Here is a 21225-nt window from a genome sequence, read left to right as displayed (position 1 = left end):
TCCCTGATGGGACAGCTCCTTGCTTTGACTGTGGCTGTGGTCTTATCCTATGTTGTTTCTTCCATGGTTTCTGCTATAGTTCAAGTGTTCGTCCCTCCAAAACTCATGTGGAAATTGCCTTTGTGACAGTACAGAGGTGGGACCCTTGGGAGGTGAGGAGGCAGGAGGGCCCCACCTGCACAGGTGGGCCTGGTGCTGCCGGGACGGCGGGCTCGGCCCCTCCCTCTCGCCTCCACCACAGGATGCGGCAGGAGGGGCCAGCAGGCGCCGGGTGCTGAGCTCTCCAGCCCCCCAGACCCGTGAGCCAATGGACTTGTGCTGGCCATGAACTGCCCGGTCTGGGGTGTTCTGTTGTAGCAGCATGACAGGGACCAAGTGTCTAAAGCCGAGTCCCTGAGAGACCATTACCAGTAAGTACTTTCTAGGTGCTGTTCACGGGTTGGCAACAGAAGTGGACTCTTAGGGCTGGAAGAGACCCAGAGGCCACACGCCAAGACTTCACATATGAGGAAATTGAGGCTCAAAGAACTGTTGGGGTCTGGGTTTGGTCCAAACTGTCATCCCGTCATGAGTAGGAGCTCTGCACAGGAGCCAGCTGAGCACTGGCCCACGTGGGGGCTGGGTGGCCCCGTCCCGTCCGGGACACCCCCATCCCAGCCCGTGCTCGTCAGCTTTGCGTGCTGCCTGCACCTTGGAGTGTGTGTCCCAGCCCAGATGTCCCGGAGCCTCTGGAAGGGAGGGGCCCCTCTTCCACTGTGCCGTGTTTCTCCGCAGGGCCTGGCCGGCTTCCTGGGAAGTCCTCTGTGGCCAGAGGTCTCCCGACACCCCTGGAAGCTGCTGCCTGTTGTGGCCTGTCCCTTCCGCCTCTCTTCCCACCCCCGCCCTCCCCCCGCCCCACACAGGCACTCCTCTGAGCCCCCATGTGACCCCCCACAGCCTCTCCTCCTCCTCCAAGTCCCTCCAGACCTCAGGCGGGACCGCAGCTCTGCCACAGGGTGTGCACCTAATCCTGACTTGCTTGTTATGGTCTCAGTCTACAGGGCAGGCTGACGCTGGGCTCTGCTCCTTGCTGGTGGCAGGGCTGCTACCAGCCCCTCGACAGGATGGGGGCCGGCAAGCTAGGCCTGCAGGGGGGGTCAGGGCAGCGCCTCGCTAGGTCCAGCGGGGGAATCTGTGTGAAGGAAAAGGCTGATGCTCACTCCTCTTCCAGGTCACCCAGGACACGAGGGCACCCTGGGCTGTGCCTCCACCTCACTTGGGTCAGGCGGAAGCTTGTACTGCTGCAGGGACAGTTGCCGGCACCTCCTGGGCTCTCACCTGGACTGTGGCCACGAGGGGCAGGGCACCGTGGACAGCTGCTTGGGTTGGGGCCCCACCACGAGATGCCACAGGGGACTGGCCTCTCCCAGGGAGGCTCTGCTGGGCTCAAGTAGAGGGAACGGAGAGGGCCCGGAGCATGGAGGCTGCACTGAGGCCTGGCCACCTGCGCTGCCCTGAAGCAGGCCCTCCACCTCCCGTGAAATTTAGGACAGAGAGCTGGCACTCGCCAGGCCTGGGACCCACTGCTGCAAGGGGACAGGGTTGTGGCCCAGTGAAAATAACCTTGGGACCGCCTCGCAATCCTAGGGCAGAGGGGTGCATGTCACCAAGAGCAAGTGGGCAGCCCCCACACAGCAGAACCCCCAGGCGGGGTGGCAGAGAACGCCCTCCTGGATGACACATGCCCCGCAGGACAGCCATGCCCCGGGCTCTGTGGGTAGCTCAGTGGCAGCCAGGGGTGGGCTCAGCACCATCCGCAAACCAGGACTTGCCCTGAAAACCCAGATTTCCAGCTTCTCTCGAAAAGCCCCGAGGCTGATGTCCCACGGCACCCATGGGTTCACTGGCCCAGGCGTGGAGCTGCCCCCTCGGTGGGACCCACCCAGCTCGCTCTCTGGGCATCTGGCCTCCCACGTGGGCGTAGTGACCCCAAACCGGCCACCCTCTGGGGCACCAAACTGCCCACCCTCCCTCCTCCCGAGCAGTCAGAGGCCTGGGGACTTCCAGCCCTGACTGCCTGCCGCCAGCCACAGGAATCCCATGAAACCACTCGAGCAAGGACAGGCAGCCAGTGTCCCTTGAGGGAGACGTGGCCAGAGTGCTGTGCTGGCCCTCACAGAGGGCAGCTGCCCAGAGGTGACCGTCAGGGCCCAAGCCACACGGGGTGGAGCTCTGAAGCCACCTCTTGCTCACCAGGCAGAGCCTCACGCACCCAGTCCTGGGCTCGGCCAGGCAGGTGCCCTCCAGGGAGCGCCCTGAGTTGGCCAGGGGCTGTTTCAGTCAGGGTCACCACAAGGGGGGCCACGCCCAGCCCACCAAGCTTGCCCGCAGGAGCCACAGCAGGGTGCCGACCATGCCACGTCCACCAGGCAGCAGGCCGTGCAGGGGGCCAACTTTAATTCGGGGCCGTCCTGTTTGGGGGTTAAGGAAGCAGCTCCCCTCTGTCCTTGGTGGCCCTCAGGGCCTCTACTCCTGCTGGTTTCGCAGACGGGGCACATCCCGGTGAGACCGTCTAGTCACAGAACCAACCTGTGCACGGGAAGTCCTCTCCGGGCCTCCCGTCTTGGCTGCTGGTGGCTCAGAAGCTGGCAGGTCAGGGGGCCCAGGTCTCTGCGGGTCCATGAGCCCCACGCACAGGGAGCCCACAGGCACTGCAGGGCCACACCTGCTGGAGCAAGGTCTCGTCTCCCCGTTGGGATGTCCATTCTCAGCAGGGCCGAGCCACTGTATACAGGCCCACGAGTGACGAGGGGCGAAGCCAGGGCTCCCGCAGTCGTCAATCCCGCAAGGACGGCCCCTGGCCCACTGACCTCAAACGAGAGGCTGGAGTCTGGGGCGCTGAGGCAGAGGCACCCAAAGGTTCCACGAATGCCAGGTTCCTGGGGCTTCCACCCCAACCTACGTGGAAACTGAGGCGTGTCAGGAGGCCAGACCATGGCAGGGACCCCTTAACTGAAGCCCCCAACAGCTAGTGGGAGCAGCAGGAAGAGGAAGTGGGGGACCCCAAGGTCCTTCCCCACAGAGGAGCACAAGCTGTGTGGGGTCGGGAGCAGCAGCGTGAGCAGCACCGGGAGTGCTGGCCTGGCCATGGCAGAGCTTCGGCCACCAGAAGCCGGCCTGGCCAGGGTCTGGCCGTTGCTGTTTAATCCAGAAATGAGAGCAAGACAGCAGCGCCCACGTGCACTCAGACTTTAAGCTGCGAGGGGTGCACTCGAGTCACCCTGACGCGCCAGCCCTGCGCTGCGCTCCGCTCCTGAGCACCGTCCACGCTGATCTCCAGGGAGCCCGGTCAGGCTGGCCACGAGCCCAGGCTCCCAGTGGGCCACGGTCCTTGGGGAATCCCTCGAGCCCCGCGAGAGGAGGCTGCGTTACGAAGCTGCCACCAGGTCCGCTTGCCTGGGCCTAGCCTTGACAGGGACTTTTTCTGTGAAGGAAACAAAGAAACATGACGCGCAGGCAGAAACCTCCAGAGAAGGAGGCAGCAGCAGGGAGCGGGAAGTCGGGCAGGGCAGGGACTGCGAGCTAAGAGAAGAGCACACCGGGCCCTGGGGGCAAGTCACAAACAGGAAACCGCTGGGGCTGACAAACACAGCTGGGGACACAGGACAGTGAGAAACACAGCCCCTGCCAACAGTGCCCAGCAAGGAGATGAGCACCGAAGATCAGTGACAGAGGAACAGAACAGAACAAACCACGGACAGATCACACAGCCAAGTCGGGCTCCAGCGGGAACTGGCTGGGACAGTCCAGGCGGCCACTCCTGGGTTACCCGGGAAGAGTCGGTGCGGCCAAGTAGCCCCTTCCCAGTCCCGTTATCTGGACGTGCCCCTCTGCGGGGCACGGCTCTCTTACGGGTAGGGCGGGTGCCCTCCCCCTCACCCACCGCCCAGGGGAGGACGGACCAACCTCTGCCAAGCGGGAGGGGCCTGGAGTGTTTTGTCGTGTACCCTTGTAGAATTCACTGCTCTCCTGTGAATTCTAACATGCTCAGAAGGACAAGGCATGGAGATACCTGGCTTCTCCTCAGGAAGGGGCTCTGAAGGAACCTCTGGCAGCTCTATTTGTTCCTGCAAGAAGCACAGGTGAGACAGCGACAGTCGGGCAGGTGCGCCAGTGGCTGCCTGGGTCTGCGAGCACCGGACCCTGTTCAGTCAGCTGCTCTCAGCCGGATTTAAACAGAAACCAGGATCCTACAAATGCCCAGAGTCTGCGTCCTCCCCGGCTTTGGGCACCTTCTGAGATTCAAGTCAGCCAGTGGCGACGCGGCCACTACTGCAGTGGCCCTTCCCAACAGTCCCCCGAGGACCCTGAGGGGCTGGAACGATGGTCAACTTCTGGGCTTTCCTTGAAGACCTCAGTTCACAAGGTCAGGGCCATGCCAGGCCTGTGGGTGTGACACAGACCCCTAGGCCATTCTCATGCCCTCAGGTCCAGGAAGCAGCAACAGTGCCCCTGCCTCGAGGTGGCCCTGTCGCAGGGTGGGCTGAAGTGGAGCCCTGTCCCTGCGTGCGCTGCCTGCCTCGGGTGTCACGTGGCCTTCCTACTTCCAGGCCGGCCTTCCCTGGCAGCCTAGGAGGACTGGGGCCCCTGGGACGAAGGACGCTCGACAGTGGGTGGACGTGGGACCCCAGAAGGCAGAGCATCTGGGCAGCTGGCAGCAGGTGGAGGAGCTGTGCTTCCTGGCCAAGCTACAGGGCTGGGCAGAGGCCAGCTTGGGGGCACAGCCAGAATCTGGCAAACTGAGGCAGCAGCCGCAGAGCTGGAGAATGCTCTGTCTGGGAGCACCGCAGGCTCAGAGACAGGACACAAGAGTGAGTCAGGACACGGCCCAGTGTCACAGCCTCTGGCTGTGAGGGAGACCAGTCAATGGCCACAGGTCAGGGAAACCCACTGATTAAGAGTCACTTTGGTGTCAGTTGGGCAAAGAAAGGGGCCAGGGAACCTCAGCACCCGACCCAGGTGCAGTGGTAACAGCTGCCTGCACCAGACCCATGGGGGACTGGCCCCGAAACCAAGTCATTTTAGGCAGAAAACCTGTTGCAAAACCAAGACTGTGCACTCAAGTGAAGCCTGACCCCGGGGCCCACCACGGGCAGAGGCCTCCCGGGGTCCCACTCCCAAGCGCCTACCTGAGTGATCGCGTTCAGCTCCTCTAGGATGGCGTCTTCGTCCTCCTGAGTGAAGCTTCCCGCCAACAGCTCGTCTATTTGCTGCAAAAGGAGCGGCCATGAGAGCAGGGCCCGCCGGGGGCAGAGGACAAGGAGAAGCCTGCGGCTGGGTCTCCGCAACTAGAGAGCAGGCAGGGGAGGGGCCGCAGGGCGGGGGAGGCGGCCGGCAGGGCACCTACCCGCTGGTACTCCACGGCCTCCTGGGTCTCGTCCAGGATCCTCTCCACATCTTCTATGGACATCACCTGGCGATGACGGACACAAGCATGGAGTCAGCGAGGCCCATCACAGAGCCTGGTCAAGGCCATTTGGGCTCCCAGGGCCAAGGCCCTGCCCCTCTGCCCACTAGTGAAGCCATTTCTGTTCCAGGAGGGCCCTGCCCTGAGGCCGCAGGGCCGCCTGACCCATCTGCTTAGAACTGTGTCTTCTGCTGGGGCTTCTCACCTGGAGCTGGCTCTTGCGGTCACAGGTAAAAATAAGGAAAAAGTGGAAAACGTTCTCCGTACAGCTGACTTGATTTTTAAGTAGCAAGTTCACCCTAGCACCGGTGTCCCCAGCCCAGCCCAGCCTCACGCCCTGGGTCTGGCACAAACACCTCCTGGCCCCAGGCACACTCATGGGACAAGCCCTTCCCCTGGCCCCTGGGGTGTCCCCTGCTCCATGGCCCCGGCCCAGCAGGGACCCACCTGGTGCATCTTGTTCAGACACTCGTTGCCCAACTGCAGCCCTTCCATGACCTTCATCTCGATCTGGGTGAACTCTATGCTCTGCACCTGCAAAGGAAGGGGGCCGCGCCCACACTCAGCAGCCCCGCCTGCCCTCCTGACCTGGGGCAGACTCAGGACGACACGCTGGGCGTGTCTGGGTGTCAGGGTGACTCCCAAGCTGCCCTCCTCCCTGTCCTCTCCATGGCCAGTTGGGGACGGAGCAGGACTGAACCCCCAAGGGACCGCTGACTGCTCATTCACTGCTCTGGTTATCGAAGAGTAGAGCCACATAGCCTGGGTCCCTAATACCAGGGACACTCATGCTGGCCCCTCGACACCTCCTCGGTCACCAGGGCAGACCCCTGACCCACCCGTGCCACGCAGGGGTGGCCCAGCCCTTCAGACCATGCTCCCGAGAGAGCCATCCTGCCCCTGCCCCTGCCTCTCGGGACCATCAGGTTCCAGCAAAGACCGAGTGGTCTCGGGCAGGCCTGACCCACTGTCCTCACGAGGTGAGATTTGGCCTGCAATGTCCGAAGGAGAAGGAGACTCCAATCTCCACGCAGCCTGGCGGAGCTGCCCTGGGGCCGCACCTGCAGGCCCTGGGCTGAAGCGCACCCTCCCCCTACCATGGCCTCCAGGCTGCTGATCTGGGTCTCCGTCTTGTCCAGCAGCTGCTCCCGGTATCGCTTCTTCTTGAGCAGCAGCTTGGCCCGTCTGCAGAGGGAAGCCCAAGTGGTAACCCTGCTGCGGCCCCTCCCGGCATGGACTGGCCTCTTGAGCCTCCCACCCCTCTCCGGGCCCCACTCACTCCTTCCTGCCATCCCTCAGCAGCTGCCGGGCCAGGGCCCGCTCCCGCTCCAGCTGCTGGGTGATCCTCTTCTGGTACTGCTTCAGTTTGTCACGCTGCTGCTTCAGTTGCTGCCAAGAGAGCAGGCCTCGGGTCAACTGTGGGCAGCCGCCGGTGGACCCTCCCCACACTGCCAGGCACCCGATGTGGAGGCTGGAGGGTCACTGTCTGGATGCCTCACAGGCCAGGTAGCCCTCTAAGACAGTGTCCTCGGGCCGGGCGCGGTGGCTCACGCCTGTAATCCCAGCACTCTGGGAGGCCAAGGCGGGAGGATCGCTCGAGGTCAGGAGTTCGAGACAAGCCTGAGCAAGAGCGAGACCCCGTCTCTACTAAAAATAGAAAGAAATTAGCTGGACAACTAAAAATATATATAGGAAAAAAATTAGCCGAGCATGGTGGCGCATGCCTGTAGTCCCAGCTACTCGGGAGGCTGAGGCAGGAGATTGCTTGAGTCCAGGAGTTTGAGGTTGCAGTGAGCTAGGCTGACACCACGGCACTCTAGTCCAGGCAACAGAGCGAGACTCTGTCTCCACAAAACAAACAAACAAACAAAAAAACACCAGTGTCCTTGATGGAGCAGGTTTCTTCCCAAGAAATGTTTGGCAACATCTGGATGGCACTGGTTGTCACGAGACTGGAGGGCATTTCTAGTGGCACCTGGTGGGTGGAAGCCAGGGGTGCGGCCCCACCAGAGAATCATCCGGCCCCAAAGGTCCAGAGTGCCCAGGTGGGCCCTGCAGCCAGCCATGGCACAGCAGAGACTCAAGGGGACCACTGAGACATTGCCATTGGAGCACCCCAAATGTCATCTTTGAGCAGTGCAAGTGCCCTGGGGTCAGGACAGGGAGTGGCTGCCAGTCCCTGGAAGGTTTGGACATAACAGAGAATAGCAGGTGACAAGCACTGGAGCACCACCATCCCACACAGCCAGGTTAGGGATCAGGCATCCCCTCCCAGGCAATACACCTGCGAGACCTTGATCTGCCTGGGAAAGGGTGTGCGATCACGTGCAACTTTAGTCAGCCTCCCCTACTCGGGCCCTTTCAGATGATGCTAGGGTGAGCACGGGCACAGGGCACATCTCACACTTGGGACCGTGTCTCCAGGGGGGACCACCATAGGAGAGTTAAGTCAAGGCAAAAGTGCATCTTTCAAGACTTGGCATAGCGAGAAGCTGGTCACCGGTTCTCTCTGAAAGGGCCCATCTCCGGGCTCCCTTCACGCGAGGAGTGTCCTCTCTACAAAGGCCTGTGGGCGGGCCCGGTGGGAGCTGCACGTGCTCCCCTTGCTACAGTGAAAGGCACCACTCACTCGGCCCAGGGCTTGGGAGACCCTGGGGTCAGGGCCCGTGCCCCGTCCTCCCCAGGTCCTGGCCAGGGCCCTCACGGGCCATTATCCACACCCGCTGTATACAAAACATTCTGAGTCTGGTCTCAGGAAGAGATTAGCGAGTGGCCAAAGGGAGGCAGGTGTGGCCAGGTTGCCCTGCTGTCAAACAAGAGGTCTCAGTAGAGAGTCACACCAGCATGCTGGAACTCACCTATTATTCTAGGATAACATAAAGCAATGTTTGTCTTATTATATGCTAATTATGCTGGTCCTGAGCATTTGAAACTCTAAGAAGAAAAGGAAGCTGGGAACGTAGGTCTGCACTGCCTGTAGAACCCCACCAAAGCGAATCCTTAGCAAGTCAAAAGTTCTACTTGAAGAGGAACCAGAGGTGAGTCCTTAAACAGAGAGGCCGGATGTGGTGGCTCATGCCTGTAATCCTAGCACTTTCAGAGGCTGAGGCAGGAGGAGCACTTGAGCCCAGGAGTTTGAGGTTGCAGTGAGCTATGATGATGCCACTGCACTCTAGCCTGGAGGACAGAGCAAGACCCTACCTCAACAGAAAAAAAAAAAAAAGAGAGAGAATTGCCTTGTGGGCTTCCTGCTGTAGCCAGAGGCAGTGAAGGGTGGAGCTGGGCACACCTGTGGGGCGGGGCCAGCTGGGCCCTGCTGTCCTGTGAACAGTACCTGGAGACAAACGTGCCCATCATGTCTTCTTCACCTGGGGGACTTCAGTTAAGAACTCTCTAAAACTTATGGGTTCCAAATCCAAGGTAAGAAAGCATCTTTCATTTCTGTTTCTTTCTCTTTTAGCATAAAAGTAACCTATTTTTGTTGCAGAAAACTTAGAAGAGAAAGCATCAGAAAAAAACTCTGCTCACATTTTGGAGTATCTCTTTCATGACATTTTTTTCTCATTACAAAAATGGATTATTCTCAACACACTATTTCACTTAACGTATCATACAATTCTTTCCACAAAAACTGTTATATCGAGCTCCCCTGGAAGAAACACTCGAATCTACAGGTACATTAGATTCAACTCATCATCAACTTCCGAGGGTCCGGTTTTGCCTGCGTGATGGGTCCCAGGGTCCCGGGTGGTCGCAAACAAGCTCGCCAAACACTCCAGTTTTGCATCAGAGTGCTTTAGGCACTTAGCAGGACTGCAGATCCCAGCAAGGACTAAGGCGGACTGAAGCCCACCTTGATAGCTCTGCAGATGGTGCGGTGGTTCCAGGGATTTGAGACGCAAGAGCAAGGGGATGGGCCGGGCCGCCTGCCGCCTGCCACCCCGGCAGTACCGCGTGGATGCGGACCCAGGGCCCCGGCGGGCAGTTGGGACGCGGGGGCAGAGGAGCAGTCGCACGCTGGAGGCGACGGCTCCACAAAAGACTCGGCTGCGCCTGGGAGCCCGGGGCCAGGGCAAGTCCCGCAGCCTCCGGGGACCGCTCGCCAGCCAGTCCCCGCGCCGCGCGCGTGCGGCTCCGAAGCCCCCAACTCCCGGGCGTGGCCCGGTGGGGAGCCCACAGCAGGACGCGCCCACCCCGAGCGCCGCCCCCGTCGCGCGGCCTCGCACGGCCGACCGCACTGGGTCCGGGCTTCCCAGGACCGAGCCGAGATCAGGAGGCCGAGGGGCCGGTCCCCACAGCCGCGGCCGCGATGGCTCCACACCCGGACACTCCCGCCGGGCAGCGCGCCTCAGTTTCCCCACCCCAAGTGCGGGCGGCGAGGGCCCGGGCTCTTCCTGCCCCACAGCCGGCCACCGCCGGCCTCGGCCTCCCGCGTCTCCGGCCCTCACCAGGATGGCCTTGTCCTGCTCCGTGACCCGGCTCTGCTTCTTGCGGCCGAACAGGTTGCCCATGGCGGCCCCGGCCCGGCCCCCGCGCCTCCGCCGCACCCCGGTCCCTGCAGCCACCGTAGACCTAACCCGTTCCGTTACGGCGGCCGCGAAGGGCCCGGCGCCGCCGAACGCGAAGCTCGAACACCTCCCCGGCCAGGCCCGCCCCTCTACGGTGGCCGCAAAGACCCGGCGCTGCGGAACGGGAAACTCACGTATGACCCGGGCCAACACCGCCCAGCTACGGCGGCCGCAAAGGGCCGGGCGCCGCAGAACGCGAAGCGCGCTCACCTCCCCGGCCGCGCCTCCCGTGGGTTCTAATCCACGCCTGCCCTCGGCGACCGCCGCGAATACAGCGGCCTCCCCGGACCCCCAGAGCGGTGGCACGAGAATTTGATGTTAGGGCCGGGGTGTTCTTGGTGACGTGTTCATGTGCACCCTTCCCGCCTCATCTCCTGATTACTGTAGATGGGACCCTCCCATTCAGTCTCCCAGGTGGCTAGAAATCCTGGGCGGGAGCCGCTGTCCCCGCCGGCTCTGGACGCGGGTGTCCTGGCTCTGGCGCTGGTGCGGAGCACATGCTGCGTGTCACAGACGAGCTCGCCACCCTGTGTGGTCACCCCAGCTGGTGCTATCCTGAGTCTGCCACAGGCCATGCCACTGCTAGGAGGCCAGGCTCCTGGTAGTGGGCACGTGGTAAGATGAGGAGGCCCACAGGTGCAGCAGGCCAGTCCCCCACCTCTTTGCTCGATGACAGGTCACAGGGCTGTGTGGGCCGCCAGGACAGTGAGCCCTCTGAGTCTACGCCGCACCAGGGTTAGGGTTAGAGGCACTGGGGCCAGGGAGGCAAGGACACGCACTGCCCCTGTGATGGAAGGGCCCAAACTAACCCAGCTGCCGGCTGATGGCTGATTGACCCCGTGGTAATGGTGCCACGTGAGGATCAGTGTTGGTCTCAGTGTGTCCGGTTGGGTGCTCAGCAGTGGGTGGCCAGGTGGCCTAGTTGAGGAGAAGCCCACGTGGCTGGCTGAGCCGTGCCGAGCCCCTCCTACCACGGCCACGGTGCAGGCCACTGCGCAGGCGCGGGTGCCCGGGGCGGGAGGCCGGGCGTCCACAGCGTGCGCCATCTTGCCCACCTGTTCCTGAGGCCCTCTCTGTGGGGCGCTGTTTGGCGAGCGTTCTCACGGGACACAGCGTCCCTGCCCGCTCTTTGCCAGATTCCCTTGTAACCAATCCCCGTATCCTGTTCCCTCTGAGCCCCTGACCGTCCGGTGGAACCCCCAGCAGCTGCCTAGGATTCCACACCGATCTGTCCTTCTGGCCACCTCCCACTCCACGTGTGGTGGACAACCAAACGTGTTACACCATTCAAGCTCTGTCCCCTGGGAGGGTTTTCCTTCATTGCTGCTTTTTGGGGTCACCCCAATGGGTGCCTAACGCTGCAGCCCTGCCGGCTGCGCAGACCCACCTGTGCGCAGGCCCGAGGTTTTCCCTCCTCCGTCACCTGGACACACACAGGCCCAGGTGTGGAGCGGGGGAGGGAGCAGTGACAGTCGAAATCTGAGCCACCTGCTCAGGCACCTTCCTTGGACCTGCAAGACCTGTCAGCCCCGCCCTCCTGCATTCCTTCCCGCTGGGGTGACACGCAGGCTGCACCACAGCCCTAGTCAGCTGCTCAGGTTCTGCCAGGCCCAGCAGCAGGCCAGCAACTGTCTCCCAAAAGGAGAACCATGATCACCTGCTCCGGACCTTTGGCCTCCTGAACCTTTGTGAGTTTGTCTCCCGCCCTCTGGTTTGCACGTCTCGCTACAGCATCTACAGTGCTTGCCACTCCCTGCTCCTTGGGTCCCAAAAGCATGTCATCACGGGTGGTGCTTGTGGCCTTGCCACGATACTCAGACCTCTGGCGGACAGCCGTCATGAGGCCCCGAGTCGGGCTGTGAAGGTGAACTCTTGGCCCCGCCAGGTAAGACCTGCGGCTTCTGCTGGTCTTTGCAAATTGGTGTGGAGGGAAAAAGCATCAGCCACACCCCCGCCGGCAGCATACCAGGTGCCAGGAGAGTGTCGATTTGCTGTAGGAAAGATACTCCCGGCGAGACTGCAACATCTGGGATTATTGCAACTGACTCAATTTTCAATAATCCCCAGTTGCTCTCTAGGGTCCATCTGACCTCTGCAGAGAACCAGCAGGCGAGCTAAGTGGGGAATCGATGGGACTTGATCACCACACCTGCCTCCTGAGCCTCTTGGCGGTGGCCCTGGTCTCCGCAGTCCCCAGGGCTGCCGTATTGCTCTGAGTTTGCTGTATGGGCAGAGGGAGGACCTTCTGGTGGCTTCCACCGAGCCCCTCCGACCACGACTGAGGCAGCAGGAGGATGCTGGTTGCCCGGCGTGTGCAGGTCAATCTCGCCTGTGAGGACTGGTCAGGAACACGGGCCGGGCCCGTGGGCTCCCTGGCCGCTGCGAGTCAGACTTGGGCTGAGACTCCGCACGTGGCCTGACTACTGTAAATCCCTTTGACTGGCAGCTCCCGGTGCTGCCTGGAGTCCCCAGAATGAACATCCGTCCAGTGTCTCGTTGCCGCTGAGCTCTTGAGTATTCCTTCCCCCACTGCACAGTCACTCTCGTAAGTGGGTGTGGGTCCCTTTGGAGAGGGTCTGGAGGTGGCTTTCTGGTATTCTGGGCCACATTGCTCGGGGTGCCTCTTCAAGGGCCCCAGCCCCCGACTCCACGGCTCCGGCCTGTGCACTGGGGAGAGGTGTGGCTGTCAGCTGTGGGTTTGCCCAGCAGACCTGGAGTCTGTTTTGTTGCACGGGCGGGCGGCCATTATTCCATTCCCAGGGACACGCTGATTAGCTGGAGAAGCCGCTGACCACGGTGTTCTGGCACCAGCACGTCCTGCTGCCCCTGGGATGTGGCCCGCCTTGCGCTTGGCGGTCGGCTGTTGCCTCTTGGGCTGCGCTGCTCTGGGATCCCGTCACCCCACTGAAATCAGGGGCCCCTCAACAGGGGCACCCCCTCCCGTGGTCACACTTTGTGACAAAGGAGAGCAGTGAGAGAGCACCTCAGGCCACAGGGCTCCCCTCACTCACGCATCCCTTGTGCCCTGGTGACAGTGGTGTCTTCTGAGTGGCCTCGGGGCATGGTTGGGGTGGGGGTGTTGGGCCACGCTCGGTGGACCCAGCCCAGCGTCCCTCTCCCCACAACTCACGTTCTCTCCTCCACGTCGTGCCAGGGGGAGCTCGGCCTTTCAGTGCCCCCGGCTGCGGCCACTGTCCAGTCCATCCACGCGAGGAGCCGCTCGCGGTGGCGCCAGCTGCACGGGCTGGACGGGGCCTGGCCTTGCTGGGGAGCGCACCGAGGTGGGTGAAATCAGCCCGCTGTGTGTTCTGTGTCGACGTCCTCGCCTCACACCCCCAGGATCGACTCCCGCTCTCAGTCCCAGGTCCCTGCCAACGGGACCAGCCGGGCCTTGGCAACTCCAGCCTGCGGCCAGACTAGGCCTGGAGTCTGTGTTTTGTACGTACGGCTTCGAGCTAAAAATGATTTTTACATTTTTAAAGGGTTGTAAAACACACGCACGCACGGTGACACTAAGAGCGAGGGGGAGGGCAAGGACCAGGAGGACGGTGACCATGTGTGGCCCACAAAGTCTAAGACGTTCACTGCATGGTCCTTTACAGGAAAGCATCTGCAGTCCATCCTGCGTCACGCCACGCACCAGACCCCTAAATGTGACTCTGCGTCTCGTGGCAACAGGCCGCGGCTGTGGTCGTCCTTGCGGAGGAGAGGCTGCAGCCGTCGGGTTTCTGCACACGGGACGGTCTCCGCTGCCGCTGCGGCCACTGGCCAGTGGAGTGGAGCCTGGCAGCTGCTGGGGCGCCCACAGCACTCACTTCAACCGTACTTGTCACACCCAGCCGCAGCGGAAGCCTGATTCACTGTGATGCCCACGTGCCAGGGACACAGGGGCACGTGTCCCACTGGCAGGGAGCTCAGCCGTGCACTGGGGCCCAGGGCACGACCAGAACAACCCCGAATCCGTCCTGCAGGGCTGTCTCCTGGGGCCGCTCCCGCACCGATTCCGAATGCCGGTCCCGAGACAGGAACCGCAGCAGTCATTTGAACAGGAACATGTGACATAAAGGATTGAAAACTAGAAAAAGGTGTTTGCTGAACGGGTCCAAGAGAACCACGCACGCCAGCAGCCGCGGCTGTTTCCAGGGCGGGGAGAACTTGGCGGAGCGTCCCCCGCAGGGCCGGGGGCCAGGCCTGGGGGAGGGCGTGGCCGCCGCGGGAGCGCAGCCTTGGCAGGACGTCGCCGAGGGCGAGAGCCAGAGCCGCGGTCGCCGAGACGCCCACCCAGGGGACAGATGGGCAGAGCTGCTCCGCAGGAACTCCCACCAGGTGGCTGAGAGCCTTGCCGGGGCGAGCGACAGACTGGGGGTGTCTGCGAGAGGCGGCCCACGGGCCGTGTAGACACTCCCTGAACGCCTCCCGCGCGCGATCGCTGGCAGCTGCGCCGCCGGGAACCAGGCAGGGACGCGCGGCCTCCGCGGCCTCGCTGCACCTCGGGCGCCCCCTGCTGGCAGAGCCGGCACCGCGCCGCCGGCCGGGGAGAAGCGTCTACAGGGTCCAGCGCCGCCACCACGGAGCAGCCCTGGGCGGGGTGGACTTGCAGCTGAGGGACGACGCTGGCGCCATAGCCAGCCTTCAGTCATGGCAGGAGGGAGGCGGTGTGACTTCCAAGGCCAGATCCTGAGAGGTGACCTGGCTCCCATCTGGCATCTCTTGGGACCCTTGTCCTTGCCGCTCAGCCTCCTGACCGTGGAGAGGCCCCACGAGAAGGAACCACCAGGTGCCACCAGCTGGCCGGCCACGGGGCGACCCTCTGGGGACCCATCAGCTGAGCCAGCCCAGCCGATGTCACACAGGCAGAGGGGACCCCTCCTGGATGAACTGCCGCAGTGGCGGTTCTGTGAGCTGAGTGAACTGGCTGGGTGCTCAGCAGTGGCTAGCCGGAGCATGGCGGTGGGCGGACCTGAATCCCACACGCGTGTGTGACACGTAAACATGGAAGTGTTTCTCGGAGGCCCGTCCTCCCCTCTGCGAGGGCCCGTCCTCCCCTCTGCGAGGGCCCGTCCTCCCCTCTGCGGGGGCCCAGGGCTGGGCCTGGCGCAGGACTCTCCATTACACGGCTTCGTGTCGGATCTGGACATTGTAATGCAGAACTTAAGCGTTGCTAGATTGAGATTGTCCGTCTTTTCAGCTCTGGGGACGCTGGGCCAATCAGCAAGGCTAGGACCCCTGCAGCCCCGTCCTTCCTGACTGGCGCCCCAAGCTCGCTGCCCCCGGCCCTGCCACTCCAGCTTCCCGTGAGGGATGAGGGGACCCTCTCTGGATGTGGCATCTCCTGTCGTCACCCCCGGCCTGCAGAGGCTCCTCGGGACGAGTGTCTCGGGCCCCTGTGAATGGGGACGGAGCTGCTCTGGGGATGTAATGGGGACCCAGCAGGGGCCTGCACAGGACCCCTCGCATCAGCGTTCCCAGATTCTCTTCTCTGTGTCCCACCTGGGGCCCGGCGGCAGGTGGGGCAGCTGCCTAGGTCCTCCCAGATGCCCAGGCAGGGTTTGGTGCGCCCGAGCGCTCAGCGCTGGTGCCCGGCACTCGCGTGCGGGCCCTGGGAAGCCACTCTCCGCACTGCTCTCCAGTTGGAATTAGCAAAATCTCGGAATCTGGGGGTGCTCATCTCCGTGGCACAGCTGAGATTTCACCCCAGCTCTGGGGCTGGCGGCAGCGGGGCTGACAGGCTCAGCTGGGGGAGCATCGGCTCACTCTGCAGGCCACGCGGCCCCAGGCGAGGTCTTGGCGAGGGGCTGCCGCGGGCGGGTTGGAGGGGCCGGGCAGCCCCCTCGTCTCCACTCCAACTACCCCCCCCAACCTGCAACAAAGGATGGGGCATGGGTGGGGGCTTCGAATTCGATTTACGCTGCAATCTTGCAGCCTGCAGGGTGACACTTGGGGGACGGTTCAGATAGGACAGTCCTGCTACAAGAAACGAGATTTTCTTTTCCAGTATCTGATGCACTTTCCGCTTTTCTCACTCCGACGTGAACTGAGGATTTAAAGCCCCCGTGTGTCATTTTAAAACTGTGCCTTTCCAGGCTGTCAGAGATCAGGAGCCCGCCGCGTGGTCCTTGTGCCCCTAATTTCCACAGGAAAACACTGTGGCTGCTTCCTGGTCTCCCCAGACCTGGCTTTGAGGAAGCACTTCGTTCCGGCAGCCACGGAGGCGTCTTCCCCACGGGCCCGCGGGTCCCGGCTGCCACGGGCTGCGTGGGCCGCTGGGCTCCAGCAGCAGAAACACGCTGTCCCACAGCTGTGGCGGCCGGAGCCTGAGACCGCAGGGCAGGCGGGTCCCTCGAGCTCCGGGCGCGAACCCCGCCAGGCCCTCCCGCTCCTGCCGCGGCAGTCCTGGGCCTCCCGGGTCTGTGGGAGTGGCACCCGCTGCCGCCTCCATCTTCACATGGGTCCCTGGTGTGTGCCTGTGTCCACATCTGTCCTTTTTACGAGGACACCAGTCACATTGGATTAGGAACCTCCCTTCTCCAATGTGACCTTAATTAATGACACCTGCAATGACCCTATTTCTAAATAAGGTCACATTCTGAGGTACCGGGGTTAGGATGTCCGCGTGTGAATTTGGGGAGGGAGCCCACACAGCAATGAGATCATCACTGTATTTTATTTACTTATTTATTTTGAGACAGGGTCTCGCCCTGTCCCCCAGGCGGGAGTGCAGCGGCGTCATCACAGCTCACCGCAGCCCCGACCTCCTGACCTCAAGTGATCCTCCCACGCCTCCAAGATGCAGGGTGACAGGTGTGAGCCACCACACCCGCCAACGTCATCACTGTGCACAGCCAGAGCTGGATTTCTGTCTTTGAGGGTCTGTTTCCTGAAGTGACTTCTGGTGGCTGACCGCGTGTCACTGAAGACTTCCTTGGGGAAAACAGGAAGCTTTCTGGCATTTCAAGCAGGAAGGTATTTAATACAGAGAACAGTCCTTCAAAGCCCTTGAAAGAATGCAAAGAATGAAGCTCAGCCCTGGGTCGTTCGTTCCAGAGTCAGGAGGTCACAGGATGCAGGAACCCGCTGGACCAGGAAGTGCCCAGAGGGCCCCTCCCCCCCCAGCGACCTGCCGTTGCCTGGCAACAGCGTAAGGCCTTTGCTTCTCTTCCGCCCTCCGTGTCTTCCTGGTGGGTGTTGACCCGGGATCCCGCAGGCGGCTGCAGAGGGCAGCGGGGAGCCGAGTCCCCACAGCTGATCTGGACGCAGAGTCGGAGGCTGGGAGTGATTGGGGAAGGTGGCATTTGGGGTGGCATTTAAGTGACACCCAAACTAGGGTCAGGTGGTGTGAAAACATTGTCCTTTTGAGGTGTCAATAATTCAGCAGGTCCCCTCTGCCGAGATGCCACGAGCCGCTCGGTGAGGTGGGGGTGCTGGCGGTCCCCCTCTCCCCTTCGGAGGTGACCCGGCCTCCTGGGGGCAGGAGCTGGCGGCGTGGCCGCTGTACACGGGGGCGTCAGGGCCTCTCTGGCAGGGACGCCTTCCTCCCCGGCCTTCCAGGGAAGGGCTCCCATCGTCCCAGTTGAGACCAACCGCTGTGGCCAGGGGGTGTCGAGACCAGCGACCGCCCGGCCTGGGATCCTGCCCGGCCTGAGCCAGTCCCGGGGGCGGGCGAGAGTCTGGCAGTTTCCTTCTGGCTGCGCTGGGCATGGAGGGAAAGAACCTTCCCCCAGACGGGTGCTTTTCTGTCCCCGTGTCCCCATGTGGCAGGCCTGGGTGCCTGCTGACGCCCGGCTCAGCCTGGAGCCCCCAGGGACCGTGAACTGGGCGCTGCGCCTGCAGTCACAGGTGTGTGGGCCGGGGGATGGGCGCAGGTGGGACGGAGGGCTGCCACCTTCTCCTGGGATGCAGGTGTGTCTGGGCATGGCTCTGTGGTCAGACTAAGGCGACGCAGGGAGCAGAGCATATGGGAGGAGACCGAGGAACATTCTGGAATATGGCACAAGAATCGAGGCGAATTCCCAGGGCTTGGGTGAGCCCAGAAAATGCTGGTTCTGGGACGCAAGTGAGGGCAGCGGAGGGGCTGCTTGCTTTGGACACCCCCGGGGGTCCTTGGGCCCGGCCTGGGGAGGGGGGGGCTGCTCTGAGGGGCCCGGGGCACAAAGGAAAGGCCTGGCTTGCTGGGGACCCTAAGGGACCCAGGGAGTGGGAGCCTGGGTTGCCAGGGTAACGGGTGGGGACATCTTTGGGGGCCTTGAGGGCTGCGGGAGAAACAGGGAAGGGAGAGGCCCTGGGGCCGCAGGCGACTGCCTTCCCGGCAGCTGTCAGCACTGTGGCCTGGCTCCGGGTGGCCACGTGGTGGCACTGCAGGACAGCCGGATGCCAGGCGGCCCTGGGGCTGGGGCGGCTCTCTGGGCGGCAGGGACCGCAGACCCCGGAGAGTGGGACCCCAGTCAGAGGTCTCTGGGGTCCTTGCCGCCCCCGCCCGAGCCTGTCCCTGCGCTGACGGTTGCGGGGGGGGGGGGCGGTTCAAGAGGCCTGTGGGGGGTGCAGGGTGGACGGGAATAAGAGGCCTTTGTGGCCGCAGGGTCTGCTGGGCCACATTCACTCATTCCCTCCCGCCCTCACGCACTCATTTGCTCCCTCTTATTCATCCATTCGGCACCTACCATGGACAGGCCCTGTGAGTGCTGTGGTCCCTGGGTCATGGGGTTTGCATGTGGCAAGGGGGACACGGGGCATGAAATGGTGTGACTAGGGTGAAGGGACATGGGGTGGGTAGTCAGGGAAGGCTTCCTTGAGGAAGTGGCATCTGCTCTCAGGAGCCTGAGCGCCAGACAGGGGCAGTGAGTGGGCAGGGGTGGGGGGACGGGCTGGCGTGCAGGGGTGTCTGTGCCTGCTCTCTGCACGCCGGAAGCTGTGGCCCCCACAGGGGGCTGATCTCACTGGGGTGTTTAAGGGTGGCTCTGGCTGCTGCCCCGTGGGAAGAAGGGGTCGTGGTGGGAATGGGCTTGGGGGCCGGGGGTCGGGAAGCCATCCTAGTAGGTGTGAAGTGGTGTGTCACTGGGTTCTGACGTGCATTTCCCTGATGACTCTGATGCTGACGTCTTCTCACGCGCCTGTTGGCCGTTTGTGTACCTTCTGGGGAGAAATGTCTACTCAGTCCTTTGCCCATTTTAAAAATTGGGTTGTCTTTTTCTTGTTGAGTTGTAACAATTGTATGTAACTATCCGGGATATTAAATCCTTGTCAGATATATGATCTGCAAGTATTTCATCCAGTTGCGTAGGTAGGTTGTCTTTTCACATTCTTTTCTTTTTTTAATTTGAGACGGGGTCTCGCTACATCACCCCGCTGCTCTCGAACTCCTGGCCTCAAGCCATCCTCCTGCCTCGGCCTCCTGAATCGCTGGGACTACAGGTGTGCACCACCGTGCAGCCCTGTCCTTTCACATTCTTGATAATGTCCTTTGATGGGCAAAAGTTTTGCATTTTTATGAAGTCCAATTTATCTATTTTTTCCTTTGTTGCATAGGTTTTTGGTGTCAAAACTAAGAATGCCTTGCCAAATCCAAGGCCACGAAAAGTCACTCCCACGTCTTCCCCTAGGTATCTGATCATCTTAGCTCCTATTTAGGGCACTGAGCCACTGCGAGTGCGTCTTCACGCGCGGTGCGAGGCGAGAGCCCGGCTTCACCTTTTCGCATGTAGACGTCCAGTCGTCCCCGCACCCCTTGCTAAAAACACTATTTTTTGCCCCTTACGTAGTGAGGGGTGTGGTCTCCTTGCGAAGTCAGTTGCTCCTAGACCTCTGGGTTCCTTTCTGGGCTCTCCGTTGTGCCGCTGGTCTGCAGGTCTGTCTTGGCCGCTGCCGCACCGGTTTGATTGCGGTAGCTTTGCCATAAGTTTGAGATGGAGCAGTGGAATCCTCCCATTTCTTCTTTTCCAGTATTGTCCTGGCTATCGGGGCACTTTGCTGTTTCGTATGACCTTGGGGCTTGGTTTCTCTTTCTGGGAAAGGGCCGCTGGAATTCCGGTAGGGACCGCACTGACTCCGTGGGTCACTCTGGGAGCTGTTCCGTCTCCGCAATGCCAGGTCTTCCCATCCGACTCGGGCCTCTCACCTCCTCTGCCCAGTCTGTTCGGGCGTTTTAACTCTTTCGCCTGCTGCTGCCAATGGAACTGGCTCCTTAATTTCTCGTCCGGTTTATTCATTGCTGGTGTGTCATGTTTTCTTCCCGCTTTGCTTTTGGTGTCATCGTGGCTGGCCCCTGTCACCATCCCTGTAGAGCCTGGGGCCACCCACCTTCTCCCTTTCCTGACAGGTGTCCTCACACGTGCGGCTCTCTCGTGGCCAGCTGGGTTGCATGGAGGTGGCTCTGGTGGCGGCCTTGGTGGCTGTCGCCGGCTGGAACACCACCACTCCTCACTGGGCCGTGGGCCCTGCGTGGCGCGTGGCCTCGGCTTGGCGCCGGGGGCCCGTCGCTCCCCTGGCCGCTGGAAGGAAGCAAACCTGAACTGTGGGCTACAGTCTGCTTGGAGGACACCACAGCGATGGCCACCCTGGGGAGTGCGGGGTCCCAGGGGAATCGGAACCCTCTCTCCCGCCACCCTCGAGCCCGGCCACGCCGAGGGCCAGGGCACAGGCGGGGGTCTCGGGGTTGTCCTGGATGACGGGGGAGGACGTGCAGGCTGAGGGGTGGAGCGCGTGGGCTGCCTCACCCCGTCTTGGGGACACAAAGCCTGGCCTGCCAGGTGGGGAAAGGAGACCTGAGCTCCACGGAAAACACCGGGAGCTGTAATGAATTTCCAAAGCGCCTTCTTTCCATGATGCTGTTAAGAAAGACAAATTAGCAGCATGGCACAAGCGTCACCCGGAAAGGCCATGAGCCAGGGTTGGGGACAGACCAGCTCCACAGGGACCCCTCCCTTGGGCTCCAAAGCAGCAACAAAGGGCTGGGCTGGTGCCCTCCGGCAAAGGCAGAGGGCCTGGGCTTGGCGCTCCCCTGCCTCCCTCTCCCCTCCCTTCCCCACCCCTCCCCCTCTCTTTGCTCCCCTTCCTCCCCAGAGTCGCTGTCCCCACCTCTGGCTGTGGTTGCCCAGCGGGTTGGCAGGGTCTGCCCAGACTTGGCCTCTTCACTTGGGGGCGCTGGAGACAGAGAGGGCTGACCAGAGATGCAGGCTCTTGCCATGAGTGACACCGAATGGTGTTTCAGACAGGCTG

The 21225-nt window shown here is 62.2% G+C and overlaps 1 protein-coding gene across 1 annotated transcript; it reads right to left on the bottom strand.

The window, feature by feature from the left end:
• Positions 1-2448: 2448 nt before the first annotated feature.
• CHMP6 (charged multivesicular body protein 6) lies at positions 2449-10045 on the bottom strand. Its single transcript, XM_069481788.1, has 8 exons — positions 9895-10045; positions 6726-6835; positions 6544-6631; positions 5894-5980; positions 5387-5452; positions 5169-5249; positions 4052-4106; positions 2449-3463 (listed from the first exon to the last, which is right to left on the bottom strand). Exons 1-8 carry the CDS (start codon positions 9955-9957, stop codon positions 3408-3410), a joined length of 606 nt encoding a protein of 201 aa, XP_069337889.1. The 5' UTR covers positions 9958-10045; the 3' UTR covers positions 2449-3407.
• Between the last annotated feature and the right edge of the window lie 11180 nt (positions 10046-21225).

This window comes from Eulemur rufifrons, chromosome 9 (genome assembly GCF_041146395.1).
Source record: "Eulemur rufifrons isolate Redbay chromosome 9, OSU_ERuf_1, whole genome shotgun sequence".
In the NCBI taxonomy this organism is placed as follows: Eukaryota; Metazoa; Chordata; class Mammalia; order Primates; family Lemuridae; genus Eulemur; species Eulemur rufifrons.
This window is presented reverse-complemented; position numbering and strand designations above follow the sequence as displayed.